Here is a 25,059-nt window from a genome sequence, read left to right on the forward strand (position 1 = left end):
GTGGGTATTTGATTCCCCCTTTTAAGAAGGAATGAAATGTCTACCTTTTGGTCTTCCTTCTTCTTGAAACTACATCTTTTTAAAACAATGTTTTCATTCTGCTTAATGTGCATGAGTTCTTTGCTTGCATGCATATATGTGTACCACATGCATACCTCATGCCCACAGAAGCCAGAAAGAAGGGTCAGATCCCCTGGAACTGGAGTTACAGAAGGTTATGAGCTACCATGTGGTTCTGGGAAATGAACTCAGGTCCTCTGGAAGATCACCAAGTGTCTCATCTATGGATCCAGTCCCCTGCACTACATTTTTATGGCTTATCATAGCCTAAGACATACTTAATTTAGTCCAGCAAATACTGAGCACATCTAGTAACAGTAATGCTAGCTACATTTTGAACACTTATCAGCTAAAAAGGACTTGTGGCCACTTGTGTCTAACTTCTTTCACTTAGAGTAATATCAATAATGCATTTTCTTGCAATGTAATTTGTAGTTGAAAAAACTGAAACAAATTAAGTATCTACTTGGTACTGTTAAATACATTGTATTGCCAAATACTAGAAGGCTGAAGTTATTTTTATTTTGGTTTTTTGTTTTGTTTGGTTTGGTTTTGTTGGCTTTTTTTAAAGTGTGGGTTTGTTTGTTTTAAAGATGTATTTATTTTATGTATATGAGTGCTCTATCTGCAGGTACACCTGCATGCCAGAAGAGGGCATCGGATCACATTATACATGATTATGAGCTATCATCTGTTGGCTCACAGTTGAACTCAGGATCTCTGGAAGAGATCTTAACTGCTGAGCCCTCTCTCCAGCCCAAAGACTGTAGTTATGAAAAATGTTTATTATAAATATTTAACAGCATGATATGATACATTGGCTGATGAAGAATTCTAATAACTATTTGACTCTAAAAGTGCCTTAGGAAATACTATAAAAATCTACAAATATTCAACATATTTCCAATGATTTTGAGTATTGGGCTTATATAGTCTCCAGATACCTCCCTAGTTTTCTTCAATGATAAAGTATTACTTCTATATTTAGGGAGAAACACACTTAAACCCCCTCCCTAGCCTCCATCCTCCCTCCTCTTAAGCATCTTTTCTCTCTTCTACTTTAGACCAAGTCCGGAACAGCTACTACATCGGGGCTGATGGCTCCCTGCGGCTGCTACTTGCCAATGGCATGGAAGTGGCTCTGCAGACCGAGCCACACCTGCTGGCTGGCACTGTCAACCCCACTGTAGGCAAGAGGAATGTCACGCTGCCCATTGATAACGGCCTCAACCTGGTGGAGTGGCGGCAGCGCAAGGAGCAGGCTCGTGGCCAGGTCACCGTCTTCGGACGTCGTCTGCGGGTAAGCAGAAGAACCTTGCAGTCACTAATCCCGGTGCAGGGGTCAGGTGTGTGTGTGTGTAGGGGGGGCTGTATTTAGAGAATCCCATTTTTGAAACTCTCCCCAGTTTCTTCATCTACCAAAGGGAGAACTGAAGCCACAAGCCACATGTAACAAAAGGCTGTGGGGCATCCTTTCTGCTTTGACCTGTGTGAACATGGCTGGCTTTGGGGTCGGCTCTGAGCTGAGTTCACAGCTTATTTTATTCCATGACTGAACTTGGGCATGTCAGTCAACTGAAAGCCCCGGTGTCAGTCATTGGGAAATAAAGCCTATGTTGCATGCTGTTTCAAGGATTAGAAGTGACATGCAGAGTCTCACACAGAGCTTGGCATACACACATCAGGGTCCGTAATGGCTGCCGGTGTCCTTACCTCTATGCTGCTTGTTGTTGTCACTGCTAGTATGTCCCCAAGTTTATTTCAGCTACTTAGAAAATGAGCCACATTTGCCACTCTTTCTGAGTCAGATGATCCTTTCTAATGATCAAAAGGACTGAGTATGGTGGCAGGGAGATCAGACGTTCACGGCTGTCCTGGCCTATGTGCCAAGAACCTATCGTGTCAGGATGACCTTACCATAGCTGTCACTGTGGATGGTATTTTGGGGGCATTTTTCAGTGTGGAGCCCTGAGCACCATGTCTGCTCCCCTCCTGTGCTTCTGTAGATGAAACCTTGGCCCAGGACTCACTGCCCAGCAGCCTTCCTCTCCAGTTTCAAAAAGCAAAGGTTAAAGGGCAAAGGGTGCTAAAGCAGGAACTTGGTAGGTGAGCACTTTCCTGGCAGGTGATTAAGCTTGACAAAGAGAAAACCAGGGATGAGGGAATCTGGAGCTACAGTTCAGTGGTTGCAGATTGCCCAGTAATACAACATACAAAGCAGGAGGCAAGGGGCTGTACAGAGGGACAGCTGGTGCTCCGGGCCTGGCTTTCTGCCCAGTACCTGTAGACCGCAGGTGCTCAGTAGACAGCTGCTGAGCTGGAGTGAGCCACAGAAACATCCTCACCGCAACAATGGACTCTTGATTCCTTACCTCTCAACCAAGGAAGTGTACATATACATCCCATCTTCTACATGGGCAATCAAGGTCAAAAGAATAAGTGATTGCTTTCGACTCACATAACTAGGTGGTTGTAAATAAATGCAGGGCAAGAAGCATGGTAGTTGATGACTTATCCAGCAGCAAAAACCAGAGCCCAGGAAACCAAGCTTCCTTTGTACCCTCAACAGCCAAGAACTGCATAGCTAGCTAGCTAACGTGGAAACCAGCCTCCTACTAGATCCTGCGGAAGGCCTAGTTAGCTCTTTGTTCCCTGCCACCAACTGTGCATTCCCAAGAGCCCTTCCTGCACATCTGAGGCGGTGTGCCAAAGGGGAAGTTTGACCTAAGTTGGATTCCCGCTGGGCCTCCTGTGTAGCCTCCAGCGACTCCTCTGAGCCTAAGCTTCCTCGGCAGACGCAAATGTATTCAAAGCACCTAGCCCAGAGCAGCAGATCCCAGGTGCTCAGTAAAGGGCAGTGATTAGTGCTATTAGGAGTTTCTCTCCACCGTGTGAGTGAGCAGGACCTGAAGTTTCCCAGGCTTTAATTGGTCCCTCTCCCAGCCAGAGATAGATGATACTCTACTCCGGTGGCCACATCTCTGCTTTCTCCCAAAATAAATGGCCACCAACAGTGGCAGTTTGTGGAATGAGAATGTTAGCCGGGTGTGCCTCCCCATAATGGAGCTCATTTTTTATACAGCTGGGAATTTTTTTTTTTTTTTTAATAAAGAAAGATGTAAAATAATCTCATTGCCGCCACTGCCAAGCACAGGAAGCGCAAGGTGCTTCCCCCAGTGAATGGTTCAATTCAGTTTTATTAATTTTGTCACAAAGGTACAGATCCCCTTCTTCACTGGGATCCTTGGGGATGGAGGGGGGGTACTGTCCATGTGGCACCAACACTGATGGGATAGGAGGATCTCCCAGAGCTACTTTCTAAAGGTTCCCACCATTGTTGTCAGTGTGCCCTCCCCCCCTTTGCATGCCCCCTCTCCGCAAAGAACACGGTTTTGAGCTTCCACCGCCTCTGATTTTTCACGGGAATTGTCTGCCACACGGTTTTTGCTTCTGCAATTGTGTTTGATTACCCTGGGGAAGGCAAGCTTATTATAACCAGGCCATTCACAGCTAAAGCCGCCTCGGCATCATCATTATAAATCCTTATTTTCGGGGCCTTGGCATTTGTATGGGGAGAGTGGGGGAAGACACACACATCTCTCCTTCCTCTAAGACTGACCATGATCATGCACAGTCATTTAGTGGAAATAATTACAGCCATTTATCCGATGCCTTCTACGCACCTGGTTGGTAGGCCACTGAGGGTTTGCTCACAAATCTAGGCATATACACCAGAAGAGAGTGAGTCTCTCAGAAGTAAAGGCACCTGACCAAGGTCACATAGGAAGGCTAGTCACAAAGTTGAGGTTGACATTCCAACCTTAATACCGACACCCGACTATACCCAAACCATCTTCTAAATATACAGATGCCAAAAGAGCCTTTGATTTCCTCAGGCCACACATGCCATTTTACATTGTGTGACCTAATTATCTGCTCTCCTCTTGGGTCATCTTGGTTGTCAAACTTGCTGAGTGACAAGTAGAAGAGACAGCAAAGGTACCCCTGTGCCCTGTAGGGCCAGCTCCCTTTCCCACCCCAAGCCGGAAGCTTTGAAAACCTTACTAGCATTTGGGGAGAGCCTATGCCTAAAGGTCAAATCCAAAGGCTCCAAAGTATATTTCTTTATTAAAATACAGACCAGGAGACCTGGGGAAATGGCTCAACCAGTAAAGTGCTTGAGGGCCTGAGTTTATTCCCCTGAACCCCATTTGGGGGAAGGGGACCAGACATTGGTGACGTGTTTGTAATCCTAGCTCTGTAAAGGCAGAGAAGACAGATCCCTGGGGCTCACTAGGCAGCCAGCCTAGCTTAAACAGAAAGTTCCAGGTCCCTGTGTATCCCCATATACACATGTATAAACACGTACAAAGCTCCAACTTACAGCTACCTCCATGAGGGCCTATCATTCTGACTCAAAGGGGAAACCTTTTGAGGTTGGTCTCTCAGACCACAGGGAGATTACTGAGGGGGCTCCTGATCCTGGAGGCAAAAGCAAAGTACTCTAGAGTTAGGACTAGTTCCAACCAGACTACAAAAGAAACCACTGGGGATGTGACTGTCCCTGTCTTTCAGCAACCACAAGAGGGCGCATCTTGGTCGGGCGCGTCTCAGAAGACAGCAGGTAACCTAGAAACCTTGCCTGTGAACAAGTGCAGGGGAGACCCGAAGAATAACAAGTATAGAGCCCCAGGAATGCTGGGACTTGCTCAGAAAACCACCAAGAATCTGCTTCACTAATGAGAGCAAAGCCCACACTTGATCATATATGAGCCACGGATCTGCAGCCTCCCTGAGCTTGGCTATCTTGAAATCCATCACTGCATGTTGTCTGGCACAGAGCAGATGGGTCAGGTGTTGATTTGCTGGGCTTGCTTGGTAGCTCTGTTTTTAGGATAGAGTTAAGAGGGATCTAACTTCTTTATTTTTAAGTCCCCATTGATATAACATGTGATAAAATCATATGTCTTCGTCAGCCAGCAATCCCATGTGCCCATCCATCACCCATGTTGTCTTTATTCTTGCAACAGGCCTAGGAAGCTGGCATCATATTTTTCCTATGGTACAGATAAGGAAACTTCAAAGCACTAACAGATGGCAGGGTGAGATTTGATGCCCACAACCTGTGCTGCTTTCTGTTCTCGGGAGCTCAACACAGTTGGCTGGTCATTAGAGCCAAATTCTCAGTGTCTGCATCTATAGTCTGTCTTTCTTATCCCTTCCCCAGGTTCACAACCGAAACCTCTTGTCTTTGGACTTTGACCGTGTCACACGCACAGAGAAGATCTATGATGACCATCGCAAGTTCACCCTTCGGATCCTATATGACCAGGCGGGGAGGCCTAGCCTCTGGTCACCTAGCAGCAGACTGAATGGTGTTAATGTGACCTACTCCCCTGGAGGTCACATTGCTGGAATCCAAAGGGGCATCATGTCTGAGAGAATGGAATATGATCAGGCAGGGCGCATCACATCCCGGATCTTTGCGGATGGGAAAATGTGGAGCTACACATACTTAGAGAAGGCAGGTGTCTATCTGTCTCCCTTCATCACTGGCCTTGCCACATAGAAGCTTGGTCATTGTGGGTATAGTTTTTAAGACGTGTACCACTATATTACCCAGGGTGTACTTGAACTCCTGGCTTCAACTGGCCCTCCTGTCCTGGTCTCCTGAACAATTAGTTGAAGGCATTTACTACTATGCCTGCCTTTGTCATTGCTCCCATGGCCAACTCTAGACTGCTAACCTCAGTAGGATAAATCTGACTTGTAGTTTCTGAAAGGAGAGATGCACATCTTTCAAAAGGAGTATGCCAGGAGGTATCTGGATGGTTAATAGGTTTAATGTGATGAGAAGGAGGTGCTAAGCCAGGGAAACACGAAAAAGTCTTGCTGATGGAGAAGAGTGGGCCCCACCCTAACTGGTCCAAGGTTGCTGACCCAGGATGGGGTTCTGCTTCCAGGATGATCATACACAGTGACAACTCCCCACAGAGAACCAAGCAGAAGTCTGCAGGTCAGATCTTAAGATTAAGGTCAGATTGAGGTAGAGCAAGCTTAATCCCACGGTTAAAAGTGGGTGTGGGTGTCATAAATCCTTCCACTTTGGGTTAGGATTCATTCCACCCATAAACTAGAAATCAAAAATTACCTAGATCATAAAATGTGTTTGGGTAAATTTTCTTAAAAGTACCTAAATTTAAAAGTCGGTCTCATTTGGGAGGACATGATAGCTTCGATAGCTAGATCTAGGCTAGTTGTCTGATGACTTTCATGAGACAGAATATTCACTTCATGCCCCACTTCTGGATCGAAAAACCTTCACCTTGTTTCTTGTCCTCATCAACTGTTCAGGGTCCCAGGCTCTGCTTGTTCTGTGGTGAATGTCTCTTCCCATGCTAGAGAGCAGTGTACTGTTGTAGGGCTACAAGACAGATGGTGGAGGTCATCCCATGCCCTGAAAAGCCACTCCTGGAGAGGGCAGAAGTTGCCAGTGTTGCACAATGAGAGCATTTGTAGGCAAGGTTCTTCCCATTCTAGCCTGCCCTATCCCAGGGTGGGCCCATGACTTGCTACAACATAAAAAGTGAGGAAAAGTCTAAAGCCCTTCTCAAACATGGTCTTTATGCACAGGGAAACCACAGAAGCTGTTCAGCAGATGAAGGCCGTCAGGCTTTGAGAGCATCAGGCTGTGTTTTAGAGCACCCCTTCTTGCTTGAATAGAAGTCCTGAGACAGAAGTCTGGATCAGGGGAGGCAGTAGGGAAACTGTTACAAGTTGCAAATACTTTAGGCCAGAGCATCCTTTGCATGCAGAAGAAATCTGCTCCATAGCACACAAAGGAACAGACACACCGACTGCTCACAATGGGAAAACAAACAAGCAGAGTGGACCCAGCCCTGAAACCTCCTGGCAGCATCCCACGGTACCGAGGGACACTCTGCTTGGGCATATGGCAGAACACCACTTGTCTCAGCCTTCCATTTCTTTCCTTGAAGTTGTGGGTACTTGGGCTGCCATTCCCTCTCCTACCTCCTTCATCTATGATCTTCTTCTCCCTCCAGTCTATGGTGCTTCACCTCCACAGTCAGAGGCAGTACATCTTCGAGTTTGACAAGAACGACCGCCTCTCTTCTGTGACCATGCCCAATGTAGCCCGGCAGACGCTGGAGACCATCCGCTCAGTGGGCTACTACAGGAATATCTACCAACCCCCAGAAGGCAATGCCTCAGTCATTCAGGACTTCACTGAGGATGGACACCTGCTACATACTTTCTACTTGGGCACGGGCCGCAGGGTGATTTACAAGTATGGCAAGTTGTCAAAGCTGGCAGAGACTCTGTATGACACCACCAAGGTAAGCTTCACCTACGATGAGACCGCAGGGATGCTGAAGACCGTCAACCTACAGAACGAGGGTTTCACCTGCACTATCCGCTATCGTCAGATTGGGCCCCTGATTGATCGTCAGATCTTCCGTTTCACAGAAGAAGGCATGGTCAATGCCCGTTTTGATTACAACTATGACAACAGTTTCCGAGTGACCAGCATGCAGGCTGTGATCAACGAGACCCCACTGCCCATCGATCTCTACCGCTACGATGATGTGTCAGGGAAGACAGAACAGTTTGGGAAGTTTGGTGTCATCTACTATGACATCAACCAGATCATTACCACAGCCGTCATGACCCACACCAAGCATTTTGATGCTTATGGCAGGATGAAGGAAGTACAGTATGAGATCTTCCGGTCACTTATGTACTGGATGACTGTTCAGTATGATAACATGGGACGGGTGGTGAAGAAGGAGCTGAAGGTGGGACCCTATGCCAACACTACCCGCTACTCCTATGAGTACGATGCTGATGGCCAGCTGCAGACAGTCTCCATCAATGACAAGCCACTCTGGCGCTATAGCTATGACCTCAATGGGAACCTACACTTGCTGAGCCCTGGGAATAGTGCACGGCTCACACCCCTACGGTACGACCTCCGCGACCGCATCACTAGGCTGGGTGACGTGCAGTACAAGATGGATGAGGATGGCTTCCTGAGGCAGCGGGGTGGGGATGTCTTCGAGTACAATTCAGCAGGCCTACTCATCAAAGCCTACAACCGGGCTAGTGGGTGGAGTGTCAGGTACCGCTATGATGGGCTAGGGCGGCGAGTATCCAGCAAGAGCAGCCACAGCCACCACCTCCAGTTCTTCTACGCAGACCTGACCAACCCCACCAAGATCACCCACCTCTATAACCACTCCAGCTCGGAGATCACATCCCTCTACTATGACCTGCAAGGACACCTCTTTGCCATGGAGCTAAGCAGTGGCGATGAGTTTTACATAGCTTGTGACAACATTGGGACCCCTCTTGCTGTCTTCAGTGGAACTGGCTTGATGATTAAGCAGATCCTGTACACGGCCTATGGGGAGATCTACATGGACACAAACCCCAACTTCCAGATCATCATTGGCTACCACGGTGGCCTCTATGATCCACTCACCAAGCTTGTCCACATGGGCCGACGGGATTATGATGTGCTGGCTGGACGCTGGACGAGCCCAGACCACGAACTCTGGAAACGCCTGAGTAGCAGCAGCATCGTGCCTTTTCATCTCTACATGTTTAAGAACAACAACCCCATCAGCAACTCTCAGGACATCAAGTGCTTCATGACAGGTGAGGATTGAGGTACACCCTAGGTCAGGATCTACCCCATTGCTCCTTGAGAAAGCTGGTATAGGGTGGTGGGAGACATTGACTGTCTCTAAAGGCATCATCTCCCGAAGTCTAAAGAAATACTAGTTTGGAGACTATTTTGGAAATAATGGACCCAGCATCAGGACCTCCATTATTATCATCTTTTTCATTTTTTTTTTTTTAGAAAACTTTTCCTTTTCACTTATTTTTCTCTTTTATTACATCCTGACTACAGATTCCCCTCCCTCCTCTCCCCCTAGTCTTTCCTCCCCACCTCCCCTTTTTGCCCCATAATCACCCCACCTTAGCCTCCCCTCAGAAAAGAGCAGGCCTCCCAGGGACATCAACCAAACATTGCATAACAAGCTGCAGTGACACCAGGCACATCACATCAAGGCTGGTGAACCAACCAGTAAGAGAGGGTCCCAAAGACAGGCGAGAGAATCAGAGACAGCCCCTGCTCCCACTGTTAGGAGTCCCACAAGAACACCAAGCTACTCAACCATAACAGAAGACCTGGGTCGGACCTATTCAGGCTTCCTGATTTTCGTGAGCCCGCTTAAATCCTGGTCATTTGATTCTGTGGGCCCTGTTCTTGTGATAGGATGGCCATTCTTCATCATTCATATTGCACTTCAGTTTATGAAGGCTCTAAGAGGTTCTGTAGTAAAAAGTATTCTTTAGTTTACTTACCTACAACTTTTCTAAATGATTTCTCCATAAAATCCTAATGCTTCACTAGGAACTGCCTTCAGAATGCTCTCTGGGAGTTTCTGACATAAATGAGTCCTCAGTAATATGAGTTAATAGTGTGGCTAAAATAAAATCAGTTTTTTCAAGTTCTGATTATGGAAAACACAGATTTTGGAGACAGACAGAGCTAAGGGAATGGACCTGCCATTTCTTAACTGTGACATACTATTTTACTGCTCTGAATTTTAGTTTCCTGGGTTTATGTTAATAGAATACCACAGCTGACATGATGGCTCTGCCACCTGAGGAGGAGGCAGAGGTAGGCGGAGGTCTCTATGAGGTCAAGGCCAGCCTAATCTATATAATGAGTTCCAGGTCAGCCAGAGTTATATAGTAAAACCACGACCCTGTCTCAAGATAAATGAAATAGTTAGAATACCTTATTCTGGTTGGTTAAGTGTTCATATACTATGCTAGAGCAACTATTAGAAATCTAAAAACTAAAATAGATAAGCCAAGGGTGTGGTGGAGGTATGGGAGTCAGGAAAGAGTTCTAGGCCAGTCTGGGCTGTAGAAGATGCTAGCTTTTTTGTGGTTTTTTGTTTGTTTGTTTTTAAACTGAATCAAGAACAAATAAACATCATCAATAAGTCAGCAATCAAAAATAAACTAGAAAATTAAGAAAGTACCTAGAATTCAGTTGATAGAGTGCTTTCTAACATGTACAAAACCCTGGGTTAGATTCCAACACTCAGGACGTTAAGTGTGGGTGATCAAGAGTTCCATATCATCCTTGACTGCTTAGTGAATTTAAGACTAACCTGGGATACATGACACCACGTCTCAAAAAGTGTGTGTGGTGGTGGGATGGATGTGTGCATGTATGTATGATATGTATGTATATATGTGGGTATATCATATATACACATACATCCACCCCACCCCACCAGCACCACCAAGGGTGATGTGAGATACACATGCCTAGCTCATCTCATGCTGGTTTCCTTTCCACCCTTTGCTTTAAAAGGGAACGTCACCTTTCATTCCTCTGAAACCAACTTGAATATAAAGTGTCTCATGGGTCCTGCAGATGGAGACATCCTAGGCTGCTGTAGTCCCTCAGCAATCAACACAGGGAGAGTCTCTATGGGATCCAAATAAAGCCAGCCAGATCCTTGTGAGAATTTATACTGAGAAAACCTGCTAATCTCGTGTTCGATACATTCACCCCCTCTTTTGCAGCTGATTCCTCCATCCCACCCCTCCCAGTTCCAGGCATGGGAATAGAAAGGTAATCCCCACCCTCCAGAATTCTGCACTATCAGAGGAAATGCACACTCTGGTCCAATGTGAGGGGCCATGAGGAAGATTTGCACAGATGGCCATTAAATCACAGAAGGCTAGCAACCGGCTCTGCCCACAGGGTTCTGGGAAGCCCTCAAAGAGTAGCTGATCCTTGAGGCTGGCTCCTGAGTAGATTTCATTAAGTAGTAGGGAGAAAGGCATTCCAAAGAGTGGGGTCAACATTCACAAATTGGAAACAGGGCATTGGGTCTAGCTCACAGAATGGTTCGGGGGGCATGGGCTTGCTTCCTCACCCTAAACCTTGATGGCCTTATTTTCTGCTGAAAGCAATAGAAAAATTCCTTATTCCAGGGGGAAAAAAAGAATCCAGGTTGTTCCATTAAGAGGAAGAATCCCAATCAAGAGCTAGAAGGGAGAGCAGGGTGGTACACAGGTGTTGTGAAAACCTACCTGGGAGCTGGGGATAAACACATATTCTGACAGCATGCCCAGCTTTCACCATGTTCGACTTGGCTGCTAGCAGTATAGAGCCTTGACAGATCAGGGTGACATTTCCATTACATCTGTCTGCACAAAGCACGCCCCCTGCCTCACCCTCCAGTGGGTTTCCTGTGAGACATTTTGGCATGTTACCATAGCTGGGGGAAAAAAATACTGTAATAGGAAATGTAATTTTCCATAAAAAAAAAAATTGTTAAAGCTTGCCAAAATATTATTGCCCTCCCCCTCTTCCTTCGTACACTCCCATATGCATATAGTCTCCTTCCAGAATAGCACTGGCATGATTAAACACTCCTCACCAAGCACTTGCAGAAGCCTGGCACCAGCTCTGTGAGATCACGACAATTATCTGCATTCCACAGATGAGACATGTGAGACCCTGAAGGACCAAAGGGTCTGCGAAGAGTCACGCAGAACAGGGCTCTCTGATTTCAGAACATTTCCCATGATAATCACCCAGCCTCTAAATCCTGCTTTCTAACACAACTCTCAACTATCCAAGGGGCACCTTACATTTTCAGTTTGTGTTTCATTTCCCAGACAGTTAAATCTAGCAAATATCATATTGGTTATACCTTCTCTGTGCCAGACCCACGCTAAGGATCCAAAGAGGAAGAAGGCTTGGCGCCTGCCTTCATAAAACACATGCCCCCTCTCACAAATGTCTTTGACTGCGAGCCCACCTTAAGAAAAAGAGTTGTGAAGCTAGAAATGTAGCTCAGTCTGTAGGGTGCTTGTTAGCACGTGTGAAGTCCTGGACTCCATCCCCAGCACCAAATAAAGTAGGTGTTGTGTTTGCATTCCTGTAACCTCAGTATTCCAGAGGTGGAGGCTGGAAGAGCAGAAGTTCAAGGTCATCCTTGACTACACAGCCTGAATAGGAGGTGAGAACCTACCTCAAAAAAGAAAAACATATTTTTTATATCACTATAAAACACTAAAAACCAAAGGTTTGCAAAGCAGTCCTTAAATTTGGTATCTACATATTTTTCTAGTCTAGTGTATTCTACTTCAACAAAAATACTGGTCATGGCCCCCAAATTGATTTTACTTATGAAGCAGATCCTGTGGCACATGAAAAAGATATTTGCCGTCTAAACAATCAAGCTTTCAGAACATCAGAAATGATTTGCAGTGACTAGTACGAAAGTACGATTCAGCTGATGCTCCTTATAACCTTACCTTTTACCTTCTCTGTGGGCTAACTGTATCTTCACTCACATCCTGAACTACAACAAAGAAAGCTTATGTTTTCCAAACATACCTACAAAGGTCCTGAGGTATACTCAGGTTAGGTAGGCCTGGTTCATGAGACAGTAGAGCAATTACCAGGGTTGAAGAGAACAGAATGCACTGATTGGATGATCCTGGATCACATGATCAACAGAGAAAGAACGCAGAATTGGATCATGGGGAGGTGACCCTAAAATGTCCACCACTGGTATATGTCACACATCATGGTGCTGAGTCTTTGCCTGAGACATGAGCTTGGGAGAAACCGACAAAGATAGCGAAGTTCAGGACTGGTAAAGTAACCCTTCCACAAAGATGTTGGGAAGCCATCCTTAGAACTCTGTGGTGTCAGACTTCAAAATGCTTAGCGGTTTTGGTATGGGGGGGGCAGATTCAATACCTTCTGTGAAGAACAAAGACATGCACTCGTGAAATGTTTTATTCCTCCCCCGTGGCAGCCGTGCCTTCTGGGACTGACAGGTAACTCACAGGGCTTTTCAAGAGGAAGGAAATGCCTGCCCCTGAGGTTGTAAAAGTACAATTCCCAGCTCTTCAGAAAAGCCCGGTAGGAAAGCTAGCTAATAAATAGATCTCTGACATTTCCCTGAAAGACATGATAGCAAAGCTTCCCTTCTTCCATCTTCCGTCACTCATAATTAAAGCCCAGCCCTCCCCTATACCCCCTGCTTTCCTGGGGACATGCGCTACTCCAGGTACCCTCGAAATCCCTATGCACATTCTCAGCCTCAAGCAAAAGGGCTTTGTGAGCTGTTTTCTCCATGTGTGTTCTGTTTGGTTTAATTTCCCAAAGATCCGTCTGCAGAGAATCCTAGGATGAAAGACTGCTGGAAACTGGGTGAGGAAAGGGCCATTGAGAAAAGCCATCCAAGCCCCTGTCATAAATAAGAAAATGAAGGTCTTGGGATACACAGCGACAGAAACCCCCTGCAAGGCAGTAACTGATCTGGATATTATACACAAAATCCAGCGTTTTAGGCACAAGCTCCTGCTACACAGTAACTGCCTCCAAATGTTATCCTTATTCTTTCCTGAGACTTAAAACCATTCCTATTGTCAGTATGCAGACAAGGGAACTAACTCTCAGAGAAGTTAAGATTTCTCCGAGTTCACTGTTCATACCCTGAGAAGCCAGCATGTGGGTTTGTGTGGCCTTAACTGCCACACACTTTCCCTTCCTGTTTGCGATCTGCATGGCAAGGCTGAAGTGAGAAGTTAAACCTGGGTCCTAGTGGAGGGGCCTAAGACAACCGAAAACAAAACAAACACACAAACAAAGGAGGCAAAAAAGACAAATGTGAGGTGCCCAAATGGGAGAGAGACATGGGTCACAGTGGTGTCATGAACACAACTGTTGACACCCACAGGTCACTCCCTCTCAGTAGCTTCCAGAGGGGGTCAACAGGATCTCCCAACAGAGATGTGTTTCTGTTGGAAAGAAACAAATGACACCTGGCTCTGAGGCAGACCTTAAAACCTTGTACAGCATCCCCACCACCCCACCTCACCCCGTATTCTGGATCTGTATAACACCTGCTTTATCATCCACCCCAACTCCCACGGAAGGTCATGGCTTTTGTTTTTTCTGTTTGCTTGGTTAGCTAGACGGTCTATGTCATCCTCAGTTTTGCTTTGCTTTCTTTTGAGATAGATTTCATGTAACCTAGGCTAGCCATAAACTCATTATGTAGCCAAGGATAGCCTTCAACTTCTGCTCCTCCTGCCTCCGCCTCCTGGGTGCTTGAATATCAGGCATCAATTTACCTAGTTGTTAGGACTGTACCCAGGTCTTCATATGTGTCAGGCAGGCACTCTACCAACCCAGGGTCATGGATTTCTGATTCTATTCTTCAATGAGCCAAGTACTCACCGAAAAACCTTATCTATAACCCACAACTTCAAGGAATGTGATTAATAAGCTTAGAGGCAAGCAGGCTAAGGCACTGGGAGGTCCAGTGACTTCCTTACGCTGTCAGAAAAGACGGTTGCAAACAGGAGAAAGCCCTTTGATCTGTACCAGCCAGCACCATGCCCAGAGGCACTTTGGCCCTGAGGCTCTACAAGGCTACAAAGAGGGCGGGTAAAGGAGGGGCAGCTTGTTTCATAAGTGAATATTTCTCTTTTTTTTTTTTTCCGAGTCAGCCATTGAAACCCTTTCTTGGATCTGACTGACCTTTGCAAGGGTTTCCTATTGATGTTGGGGCTGGGGGTGGGCCTGGGAGAGCGTCATCCATGAGCACTACCTCTGGGGAAGTAGATAAGGACTGAGAGACGTAAAGATATCTGGAAGCCTGGGCCCGGCTTAGGTTTCATCTCTCTTGGATCTACCCCTTCTAGGATGATTCTGGGCATGTGCCTGGCAGAGGGATTGCTGGGACCCAACAGCACATTTGGTTTTAAGACCAGGACATTATTTCCATTAAGTGTAGCAGTCAGTTCTGCCCCTTGTGGCCCCTAGTCAGTGAGTCACTCCCTAAGCTTACTTCTGCTTCTCTCCACCCAGATGTCAACAGCTGGCTACTCACCTTCGGATTCCAGCTGCACAATGTGATACCTGGCTATCCCAAGCCAGACACAGATGCCATGGAACCCTCCTATGAGCTCGTGCACACACAGATGAAAACTCAGGAATGGGACAACAGCAAGGTAATGCTCCATATGACAGCCCCACCTCAGCCATTCTGACACTGAAGTAGGGGCCCCACCAACTGTGCAGGAAAATCAAGCCAGGGATGGAAACTGAGGCAGTACCTTCATGACTCCTGCCAGACAGCTTTCAACAGACAGCAAACTATGGCTAAGTAGGTCCCAGGGACCCAACTGTAGCAGTACATGGACACCCACAGGCTGCATGAAGGAGGTTTTTGTAACCCACCATGTTCAAAGTACCACAAAAAATAATCAGCCTTTTTCACTATGTAGGCAAAAGCCCTAAGAGAAAAGGAGTGTTCTGAATGCAGATGTGAGGTTTTTGAGCATCCATTGAACCTGGCGTTGAGTGACATTCTACTTATGTTAGCTCACAAACACACCATGTTGTTGTTCTTCTCATTGCCCAGGTTTAATGCTCGAGACCATTCAAATCCAGATTCATCCATTTTGTGTCATCGGGCTGAGCATGACTAGGAAAGCCATAAGAGGGGGAAAAGTTACTTTTTCTTAGGACCAAATTTTCTTTTTCTAAGTTATTTTTCTTTTATGACTAAATTTCAAAGACTTAGAATCATATGGCTGGAAATATCTTTTACAGCAGCAGTCTTGTCCCACCTGCTGATCACTTCACGTGTTGCTCATCCCAACCTCAGCCTCCATTCATAAATTCTGTATCAGGAGCAGATTCTATACTGCCAGCCCTGTACCGTGGCCCATGGAATGCAAGGGTAGGTTAGCAGAAACCAAGCCTAGGGGATGCCAGCTCAGAGACAGTAAACTCTGGGGAGGGGGAGCAGTGCCACATGGCATGATCCGGTGCTTGGAAACCCCAGCCACCTCAGTTCTTTTCCTCCCCCTCCTGCTCCTCCTACCTCTGTACACACACACACACACACACACACACACACACACACACACACACACACGCACACCTCCATTCTTTTGAGAGAGACATTGTGTTTGTGTGTGTCCCACACTGAACCTGGAGCTCACAGATTCAGACAAGCTGGCCAAAATGCACAGTGGTCTTCCTTCACCTGCCTCCAAAACACTGATATTATAGACATGTGTCTCCATGCTCTTTACCTGGGGGCTGAGGGTCTGAACTGAGGTCTTCATGCTTGTGGGATAAGCATGTTACTAACTGAGCCAGTTCTCCGGCACTGTCACTATTTCTTGTTCCAGGCTAAAACCATTAGGCCCATCCTAGCGACCTCCTCCCAGACTTGCAGATGAGTCTGCTCAAGTGGTCTGCTCTGTTCTTGTTTTCTTTCTTATTCCCTCACTAGATTCTGAATCTCTACAGGCTAAGTTACAGGTTAAAGGTCTCAGTCAGTGCCCAGAATGCAGGCTAGCACACTGTAGGTGCTTCAGTAACTCAGTGACTGAGCCATGACTCAGCCCATTTTATAAAGAGTCTAGGCTCAGGGAAACTTACCTAAGGGTGTTCAGCTGAAAAATGATAGAAATTGACATGAACCCAAGTCTACCTGGCCACAGAGCCCATCCTCTTTCTGCCCTAGCCTGTCCCAGACCCTATTACCCCAGCCCCTGGTCCAGATGTCCTAGCCTTTGCTGACCCCAAGCAAATTCCAGCCACACAGTCCTCCCTCCCCCACCAGGTTTCTGCTGTACTCTCCGGAGTCCCCTTCTCTGGCTGCCTGTTTGCCAACCTTGCCTGTCAATGAATTATTGATTTCTGCCCTTGGCAAGCATTGGAGATCTTTGTTGTTGAGTACTCCAGCTTTTGTGAAACTCTAGAAAATAATTGTTCACAGACAGGGTTCTATTAATTATAAAGAGGACTTAATTTCAATGGGAGGCTGATGGGTCTATTTCTAAAGCCTGTGCCCCAAGTTGCTGATAAAGCCTGGAGCCCTGAGCGCAGCTTCCCTGAGCTGCTTGAGAATGGGAGGGGCAGGCAAATGGCACACCAACCAATGGGATCCAACCTGACCCCACAGCAGCCAGGTTGAGGGTACCTGAGGAGGTCCAAGGAGGCATGGTAGGGCAGAGGCACCACTTGAAGCTTAGATAATGGGAGAGCAGTAGAACAAGTGAGAGACTCATGGCTTTCCTAATGCGATGCATTTCTTGGAACTCTACCTCCTCCCCCTCTTCTCCACCTTCTGAGCCTTGTTTGCTTCTCACTACTGCAGCTGCCCTTGCTGACACTGGCCTCTAGAGTCAAACAGGCCTAGCTTTGAGTACTAACATGGAATGAGTGGTGGGACTGTAGGCCAGGGATAAGTGGCGCAGCCTTAGTTCCCTTAGAAGTGAGCATGAAGCTGAGTGCAATGGCACAAGCCTTTAGTCCCAGCAGAGACAGAAGTAGATGGATCTCTGGGAGTTCAAGACCAACCTGGTATACATACTGAGTTCCAGGCCAACCAGGGCTACATATTCTGTCTTTCAAAGAAAATGAACTGAAATAATAACAGTATCTATTCTAGGGATCAAGCTGAGTGTTAAATGTTTAATTCTTGAGTTGAAGATCAATACATGTTATATCTATTAGCTATGAAGTGTTTTATACCACCAGTCACTACGTTTAGCTTCAGTATTGTCGTGTGTGTCTGGGCCTATGAAACAATGAGTTCTTTGAGGGCAAAGACAATGTCCAGTTCATTCTGTATCTCTACTGCTCAGCAAGGTGCCTAGCCAGAGTAGCTGGCTCGCAATAGAAAGGTGTGGGGATAAATGATGAAGGATGGCTGGGTGTTCTGATGGTCGGCATCATGGAGATGGACATTATAAGCTAATACATCCCTGCAGATTTGACTTCACTATTTAAACCGATTCTGTGTGCTCTTGGGTTTGCTTTTCCCTTTCTTTGTCTTACATTCTCCCTCTCTCTTTTTCATGGTCCTCCCCCATCAGTCTATCCTTGGGGTACAGTGTGAAGTTCAGAAGCAACTCAAGGCCTTCGTTACCTTAGAACGCTTTGATCAGCTTTATGGCTCCACCATCACCAGCTGCCAACAGGCCCCAGAGACAAAGAAGTTTGCCTCCAGTGGTTCCATCTTTGGCAAGGGGGTCAAGTTTGCCTTGAAAGATGGTCGAGTGACCACTGACATCATCAGTGTGGCCAATGAGGATGGGCGGAGGATTGCGGCCATCTTGAACAATGCTCACTATCTAGAGAACCTCCACTTCACCATTGACGGGGTGGACACCCACTACTTTGTGAAACCAGGACCTTCGGAAGGTGACCTGGCCATCCTAGGCCTCAGTGGGGGGCGGAGAACCCTGGAGAATGGGGTCAACGTCACCGTGTCCCAGATCAATACCATGCTCAGTGGCAGGACTAGACGCTATACTGACATCCAGCTGCAGTACAGGGCACTGTGCCTGAACACCCGCTACGGGACAACAGTGGATGAGGAAAAGGTGCGGGTGCTGGAGCTGGCCAGGCAGAGAGCTGTGCGCCAGGCTTGGGCCCGAGAGCAGCAGAGACTGCGGGAAGGGGAAGAGGGCCTGCGGGCCTGGACAGATGGGGAGAAGCAGCAGGTGCTGAACACGGGGCGGGTGCAAGGCTACGACGGCTTCTTTGTGACTTCCGTCGAGCAGTACCCAGAACTGTCAGACAGCGCCAACAATATCCACTTCATGAGACAGAGCGAGATGGGCCGAAGGTGACAGAAAGGACCAAGGCCTGGACTTCTTGCCAAAGACAGCTACTCTTCTGTGGCCGTATTCCTGACTGTGTTGTACTTAACAAAAAAACAAAAACAAAAAACAAAAAAACAAAAACTTTTTTTTAACAAGTGCAGAAAACAGAACAGAAAGATACTTGTTGCATTGTTAATTCATGCAACATCCTTTTTTTTTTTTAAGAAAGAAAAACACAAATTTGGCCTTCACACATTTTTTGCAAAGAATGGAAGGGGTTTTTTGTTTTGTTTTGTTTTGTTTTTCTGTAGTGTGATCATGATGATAACTTTATTGTCTTTTGTTCCCTTTTTTTTCCCTTGAGGAATTTTCCCTGTCATTTGGGGGTACATTCCTTCTCTCTTGAGGGAACACATCTCCTTGGGTGTGTCCTCATCCGCCCCTAGGTACCCAGCGTGATGTGAGACACGAGTGTCTGTGCTAACTTGTCTCGTGTGTAACCCTTTCTTCTCTGACTGGGGTTGGTCAGGAGTGAGGGGTGCAGAGAGTCACGGGCCCTGTGGGACCTTGGGAGCTTTGGTTAGGCTCCCACAGAAAGTGGTGAGCTGCTCCTCACCATGTTTTGTGCCTCCTGAGGACCTACATCATGCTCTGGAAAATACCGTGATGTTGTTCAGCACCTTTTGAAGCCACTCCAAACTCCTGTCCGAGCTTTATATTTTGATGCTAAATGAACCCCCCCTCCCTTTTACAAATCTCTAGTGTAGCTGTCAGTGCCGCCCCCACCCCCATAATGAAATAGAGAAAGTGTCTCCCAGGCTCTTTCCTAGTCTGGTGACAGAACATCCTGGGACTATGAGCCCCATCCTTCCCAAGAGGTGAAAGCACCCAGGATGCCTGTGAGTTGTTGATCCGCCATGATGTCCCTTGCTCATCTCCTCCTCTCTTCCAAAATCAGGAATGAGAACCAGCAGTGCACAGCAAGCCCCCAATGTCCAGGGAAGATGAGGTAACCCTATCCCCATGGCTTTGGGTCATCTTCCCTCCAGTGCTCAGATGCCACCACTGACAATCAGGAGTATGGTAAGAGATGCCTTTGATCCTGGAAAGATACATAATAAAACCAAGTCAGCCAAAGAAAAGAGTCAGAAAGGCATAAGCCAAGAACCTTAACCAGCTCTGGCGTCTCCTCTGCCTCCCTTGTTCAGGCTATTCCCAGGGGCTTGGGAGTCCCAGAGCCTAGGCCTTCAGGAATTTCCTTCTGTGGAATTCTTCATTAGAGAAACCCAGGCAGGAGTTGTTTTGTTTTTGCTTTTAAATAAGAAGAAAGAACTCTTTGGTATGGCCTATTGGTGACACACAACCCCACCAGGATCAGGGATGGTGGTGCCGGAGCTGGTATCCGTGGATCCCGAAGGCCAGGCTAGCATTGCTCCTGTGAAGGCCTGTGCACACACCATTTGGATGAGGATAGACACAGGTGCAGCCAGTGCTGGAGGACCGCCCTGAGGGAGGCAGCAACCAGCAGGCCAGGGAAGTGTGGAGGGCAGGGGATTGATTCCTTTCCTGCTTTGTCTGCCTAGATGCCATTGTCATCAGCACTGACAGTGTCTGGGAGACTGGGGAAGCCAAATGCTTCCTTTTGAGCTGGGCTTCTGAGAAAATGGGACTTTTATGGGTTACATTTACATTAAGTGTGGAAAATGAATTCCAAGTCTAAGCTATTCCCCGTGGGAACCTTGTTGGACTGATAAAGCTCATGGCACCTTTATAGCCTTACAGAGTCTTCAGAATATGACATGAGTTAATGAAACCAAGAAGGTCTCTTACCGCATGAGAATCGGAGCAGTGTATAGTCTGCCTGTAGTTCTGCCTGGCAGAGAGAGGTGTCCAAAGCTTCTTGGGGAGGGGAGATCTCGCCTTATGTTGTCCCGCTGGGATAAGAGGATGTGTTTCATTAAGTGCTCTTCCTGATTCCAAAAAAGAAAAAAAAATCAGTCCCGCTGCTGCAACAGTGTACCACAGCCTGCTCTATCCACTGGTTGCTATTGCCTCTGGATCAAAGCTCTTCTGGGTCAGATTGATGCCCCCACACACCCACAGTACCTAGCATGAGCTGGTAATACAGACTTCCTTCTGGCATGATCATTCTTGGATGGGATAGAAAATAGTTCAACCTGAAACACACAGGTCTTTCTGTATCTGAAAGACACATGCCCCTCAAAATGTACTTTTGCTGTAAGGGTCCCATGGGCAGAGTTGTCCTGTGAGTTAGCCTCGTTGATCTGTCCCATACTGGCTGCCTGACATTGGCTGAGATCCACAGGGGACATTTACTTGTAAGACAGAGAGACAGCATGTGATCCAAGGGAACCATCTCCTTGTAGCTGTCCAGCCTGTGACTTCCTCTTCTGCTATCTCCCTCCCTCAAAGAATATATTTCTAGCCTTCAGTGAACACCATGAGATACTGGGTATTCTTTTTTAAAAGGAATGATACCGTATTCTTCCTGGACTGCCATCCTAGAGAGGAGGTACTCAAGCATCCCTGAGATATAAAGAACCTCAGCTGTAGGCCAGACAGTGCCATGTACCACCTCCCTCTGACACCTACGCTGTCCTCCCTGAACTCTGGTCTTGGCCCCTTGGAGTTGGATTCCACCTCTCAGGTGTGTTTAAAGGCACAGGCCACAGTTTCCTTTTGCCTATTTAGGAAGTTTTGAATATAAAATGCCATTCTGGACAACTCCCGTTCTTTGGACACTAACTACATCTATTCACTTGAGAGAGTGACCGGGTCTTCCTCACTGGTGGAAGTTTGTGATTCTGATGCGAGTTAGTTTCTGAACCTCTAAGGATTATTTTTGCATAGTTCCTACCTTCTCTACCCTCCAAGACTGCCAATTAGTCCCTCAGCCTCAGCGTCAGCCTCAGCCCCTCCTCCATGACCTTAAACAAGACTTTATTAGTTCCCGATCTCATCTTTCATACCCTGAGACCTCCTTTGTGGTCATCTCCCAGACAGAACATCACTAGAGGGTACTGTGGTGATATTGACTCCATAGTAAACCACACTTTAGCCTTTAACACTTGGCTCAGAATCACTGGTTTCACTAGCCCAAAGTCCACACCAATGCTTGACTCTACTGAAGGATACTGGGTTTAAAAGAATCCCTAGGAAGCTAATGGGAGACTGAGGCTGGGCAAGTGCTTGCAAATAACAGGGATGGCACGGGGACAGGGGGCAGATGATGCAGAAGAGGTGAGTAAACTGGGCAGAGCTTTATAGGCACGGAGCAAGGGAAGGAGAAGAAAGGGCCTTTCAGCTATGACTTTTAAGTTACTGCCTTTAGAGAGAAGGTTTTCAATGTGACATCTTAGAACACAGCTTTGCCATTTGCAGCCCTCACATTTCTGGTGGCCATGTGGTGAGAGCAGTGACATTGGGCTTTGTGCCCAGGGAGATGAGCTTGCTGGCTTCTAGCAGAGGGCTGGGCTTTGGGGTTAAATCACCCATTACACAAAGATGCGCATGTTCATCCATCATAGCAGCCGCTTAGCCCAGGTTATACTGTTCCTGGAGTAGGAGGATTCGTGTCCTATGGGATCCCAGTCTCTCCCCTCTCCTGGATCTTCATCAGGACTAAAAGCCCTCCATGAGAGGCACACCATCTCCAGCTAGGTCAAAACCATTGTCTATATTTTGTGGGAGGGGACGGAAGTTAAAAAAGAACTCTGTGGTTCAAGACCTTTTTATTTAGCCTTCCTGAAACAGCAAACTCATTTTAAAGACTCATTGCTCAGGTGACAGAAACTTTATCCTCTCCAACCCTTCATTCTCAAAAACCAGCCTTGTGTACTTGACTGCCTGGAACAGTGGTGGGCTCTGCAGTTTCACGGTGTTGTGGAAGATCAAAGGTGGGGAGGCATAGGGTGGAGACCCTGTGTTGTGTTTCGGAGGCCTCAGTGGGGCCCTGTGTTGTATTTCTTACCCTCTGGGGAATGCCAAAGGCGTGAGACTGGGCTACTTCCTAGTCCGTGAGAAAAAATGTGATTGATTCTAAGGGCTGATGGTTCAGGGATGACTGCCGTGGGCACGCTCGGCTGTCCCAGCAGAAGCTGACCCACAGATGTCTGTTAGTCCCCAGCAGCTCTAATCCACTCATCACCAGAACCCCACTGTTCTAAATGTGCCCGTCATTCTGAGGACTTCTGAACCCGCAGCTCTGGCAAAGGACGATAATGAGCTGCCTCTGGATGACCAACACTGGAGACTCTGGCCTTACCATGTGGAAATAGTTTTCCTGAAGTCTGGAACTAATTTTGAGAAGTTTTTTTCTCAACACTTTTGTGTTTCTAACACTGTATTCTTGACTGTGTAAATACCAACAATGCTGTAAATAAATGCAGATGTAGATACCTTCTAGAAAAAAGGGGGAAAAGCATAAAAACAAAACCAGAAGTGATCCCGTGTAGCCTTCGTTGACAAATAAAAGACTATTTTGTGTTTAATGGTGTGCAGTGGCCTTTGTTGGGAGACAGTGGCAGTTACCAAGAGGGCTGGAGGAAGACCCCCACCTTAGTCCCAGAGTCCCTTGCAGGTCCTACCTATCATGGACAGAGATGTCCGGAGGATCTCAGAAGACCTGAGGCCTCACTTATTAAAAGGTGAGGTGCATAGAGGCAGCTCTCACCTCAGCCAAACTGCCCCCAGGCCGTGTCCTATCCTGGCCCTTATGCTCACTGGCTTCAAAGACAGATTCCAAGGGGCAGGAACACCTGGTCCCATCCACCACCAGACAAAGGACCTGCCACAGAGTTACTACACCTTACAAATGAACGGGCACATGTTCAACTGAGACATGATAATAGCCACATGGTACAACTTAGGGAGAGAGGAGAAAACTCTAGTAGTGTAGGTGTTTTCCACTGTGTTCTGTTCTTTCCAATCTAATGTAGCTTTAATCACAGTGCGTGGGAACCTCTCTCATTTAATCACACACTTAAGCTATGAGCCCTCAGCGCCAAGGGTGAAACGATGCTAGTTTTGAAGAGGTTATTTACTAAGCCCAGCTCCCAGGTGTACGTGGTAAACTTTACGAAAATTCAAACAACTGTCCTTCTAAGTCAGGAATGCCATCCCACTCTCATTGGCCCCAGGTTGGCCAACGCCAAGCTCTAGGGAAAGGAGGGCCAAGCTATGGGCCCCTTCCCTCCATCCGGGGCGGATGGAGATTTCACTGCAGAAGCGACAGGCAGTATCAGCAATACAGCCCCCCACTGCGAGTCTCCTTGGTGTGGACAGGGGTTCCAGTGCTATGACCTGACCTTTGGTCACTGAGTTACTCTACACTCCAGATCATGCATCTTCATGAGGGGATGGTGACACAGACCTCCTGGTCAATTACTCTTTGTGTCACTTAAGGAAGTATGTAGAGTACCACCCTGCTCAGAACGCCATGCCCCCTCTGCCCAGACCAGCCAACCCAGATCCTTAATGGCTGTCCAAAGCTCAGAGCTCTTTGCGCTATACCAATGCTTCTCAAACTTTGGCTTGTAGTTTATGAAAATATAGCACCTCCCCCTGAATCCCTGAGGACGCAGGCCTGGAGGAGTAGCCCCAGAACATGCAGTTCTAATAGGTTCCCAGGCATTACTGCTTTGAGAACTGCTGGTAACTATGCTCTACCCTCGATGCTGTGTGCATAGTAAACTGTTTAATGTGTGGGACACTCCAGATGCCCCGAGCCAGCAAAAACTCCAATTTCTCCCATTGGGTAGCTGCACTAGCCCCCGCCCCATGCACCTTTCCCTTCACATGTGCCACAACAGGCTGCCTGAGACCTCGGACCACCCAGTCAAGCCCCCAGACTTTCACCTGTCAGCCGTTCACACCCTGCTGAAATAAACTCTCAAAACCTCTTTGATGCTGTTTCTGTTCTCAGAAGATGCCCCCAGTGCATCATCTAAAACTGACCTGAGCTGTTCAAGATGGGACCACTTCAGGAGTGAGCTCCCCCAGGTCAATCAAGACTAAATCTAGTGCTCTGTGTGTTCTTGGTGTCCCAAACAGAAGTCCAGCTCCTCATTAGTCGAAGGTTAGCCTCTCTTTGACTTCCGGGTCTAGTCCCTCCAGTGTAGTCATCAGTCCACAGGTGCCCCAAAGAACCAGACACTTCTGGCCCTCTCTACACTTAAGTAAAAGTTGCTAGGACAGCTCACCAAGACTCAGTGGGGTTGGCTGTTGAGAATGAGCACACATGGCCTTCGTTCATCTCATTCAGCG

At 47.2% G+C, this 25,059-nt stretch overlaps 1 protein-coding gene across 17 annotated transcripts in view; it reads left to right on the forward strand.

Annotated features, from left to right (window-relative positions):
• Positions 1 to 23,285, forward strand: part of Tenm4 (teneurin transmembrane protein 4) — a 702,050-nt gene extending 678,765 nt beyond the window's left edge. For all 17 annotated transcript variants that reach the window (XM_031387401.1, XM_031387403.1, XM_031387408.1 and 14 more), the window contains 5 exons: positions 1,125 to 1,360; positions 5,288 to 5,584; positions 7,125 to 8,739; positions 15,014 to 15,156; positions 18,043 to 23,285. In XM_031387401.1, the coding sequence (XP_031243261.1) occupies positions 1,125 to 1,360; positions 5,288 to 5,584; positions 7,125 to 8,739; positions 15,014 to 15,156; positions 18,043 to 18,801 (3,050 nt within the window). In that variant the 3' untranslated portion in view covers positions 18,802 to 23,285. The remainder of the gene's footprint in view (positions 1 to 1,124; positions 1,361 to 5,287; positions 5,585 to 7,124; positions 8,740 to 15,013; positions 15,157 to 18,042) is intronic.
• Positions 23,286 to 25,059: the final 1,774 nt, after the last annotated feature.

This window comes from Mastomys coucha, unplaced genomic scaffold (assembly GCF_008632895.1).
Source record: "Mastomys coucha isolate ucsf_1 unplaced genomic scaffold, UCSF_Mcou_1 pScaffold21, whole genome shotgun sequence".
Classification (NCBI taxonomy): domain Eukaryota; kingdom Metazoa; phylum Chordata; class Mammalia; order Rodentia; family Muridae; genus Mastomys; species Mastomys coucha.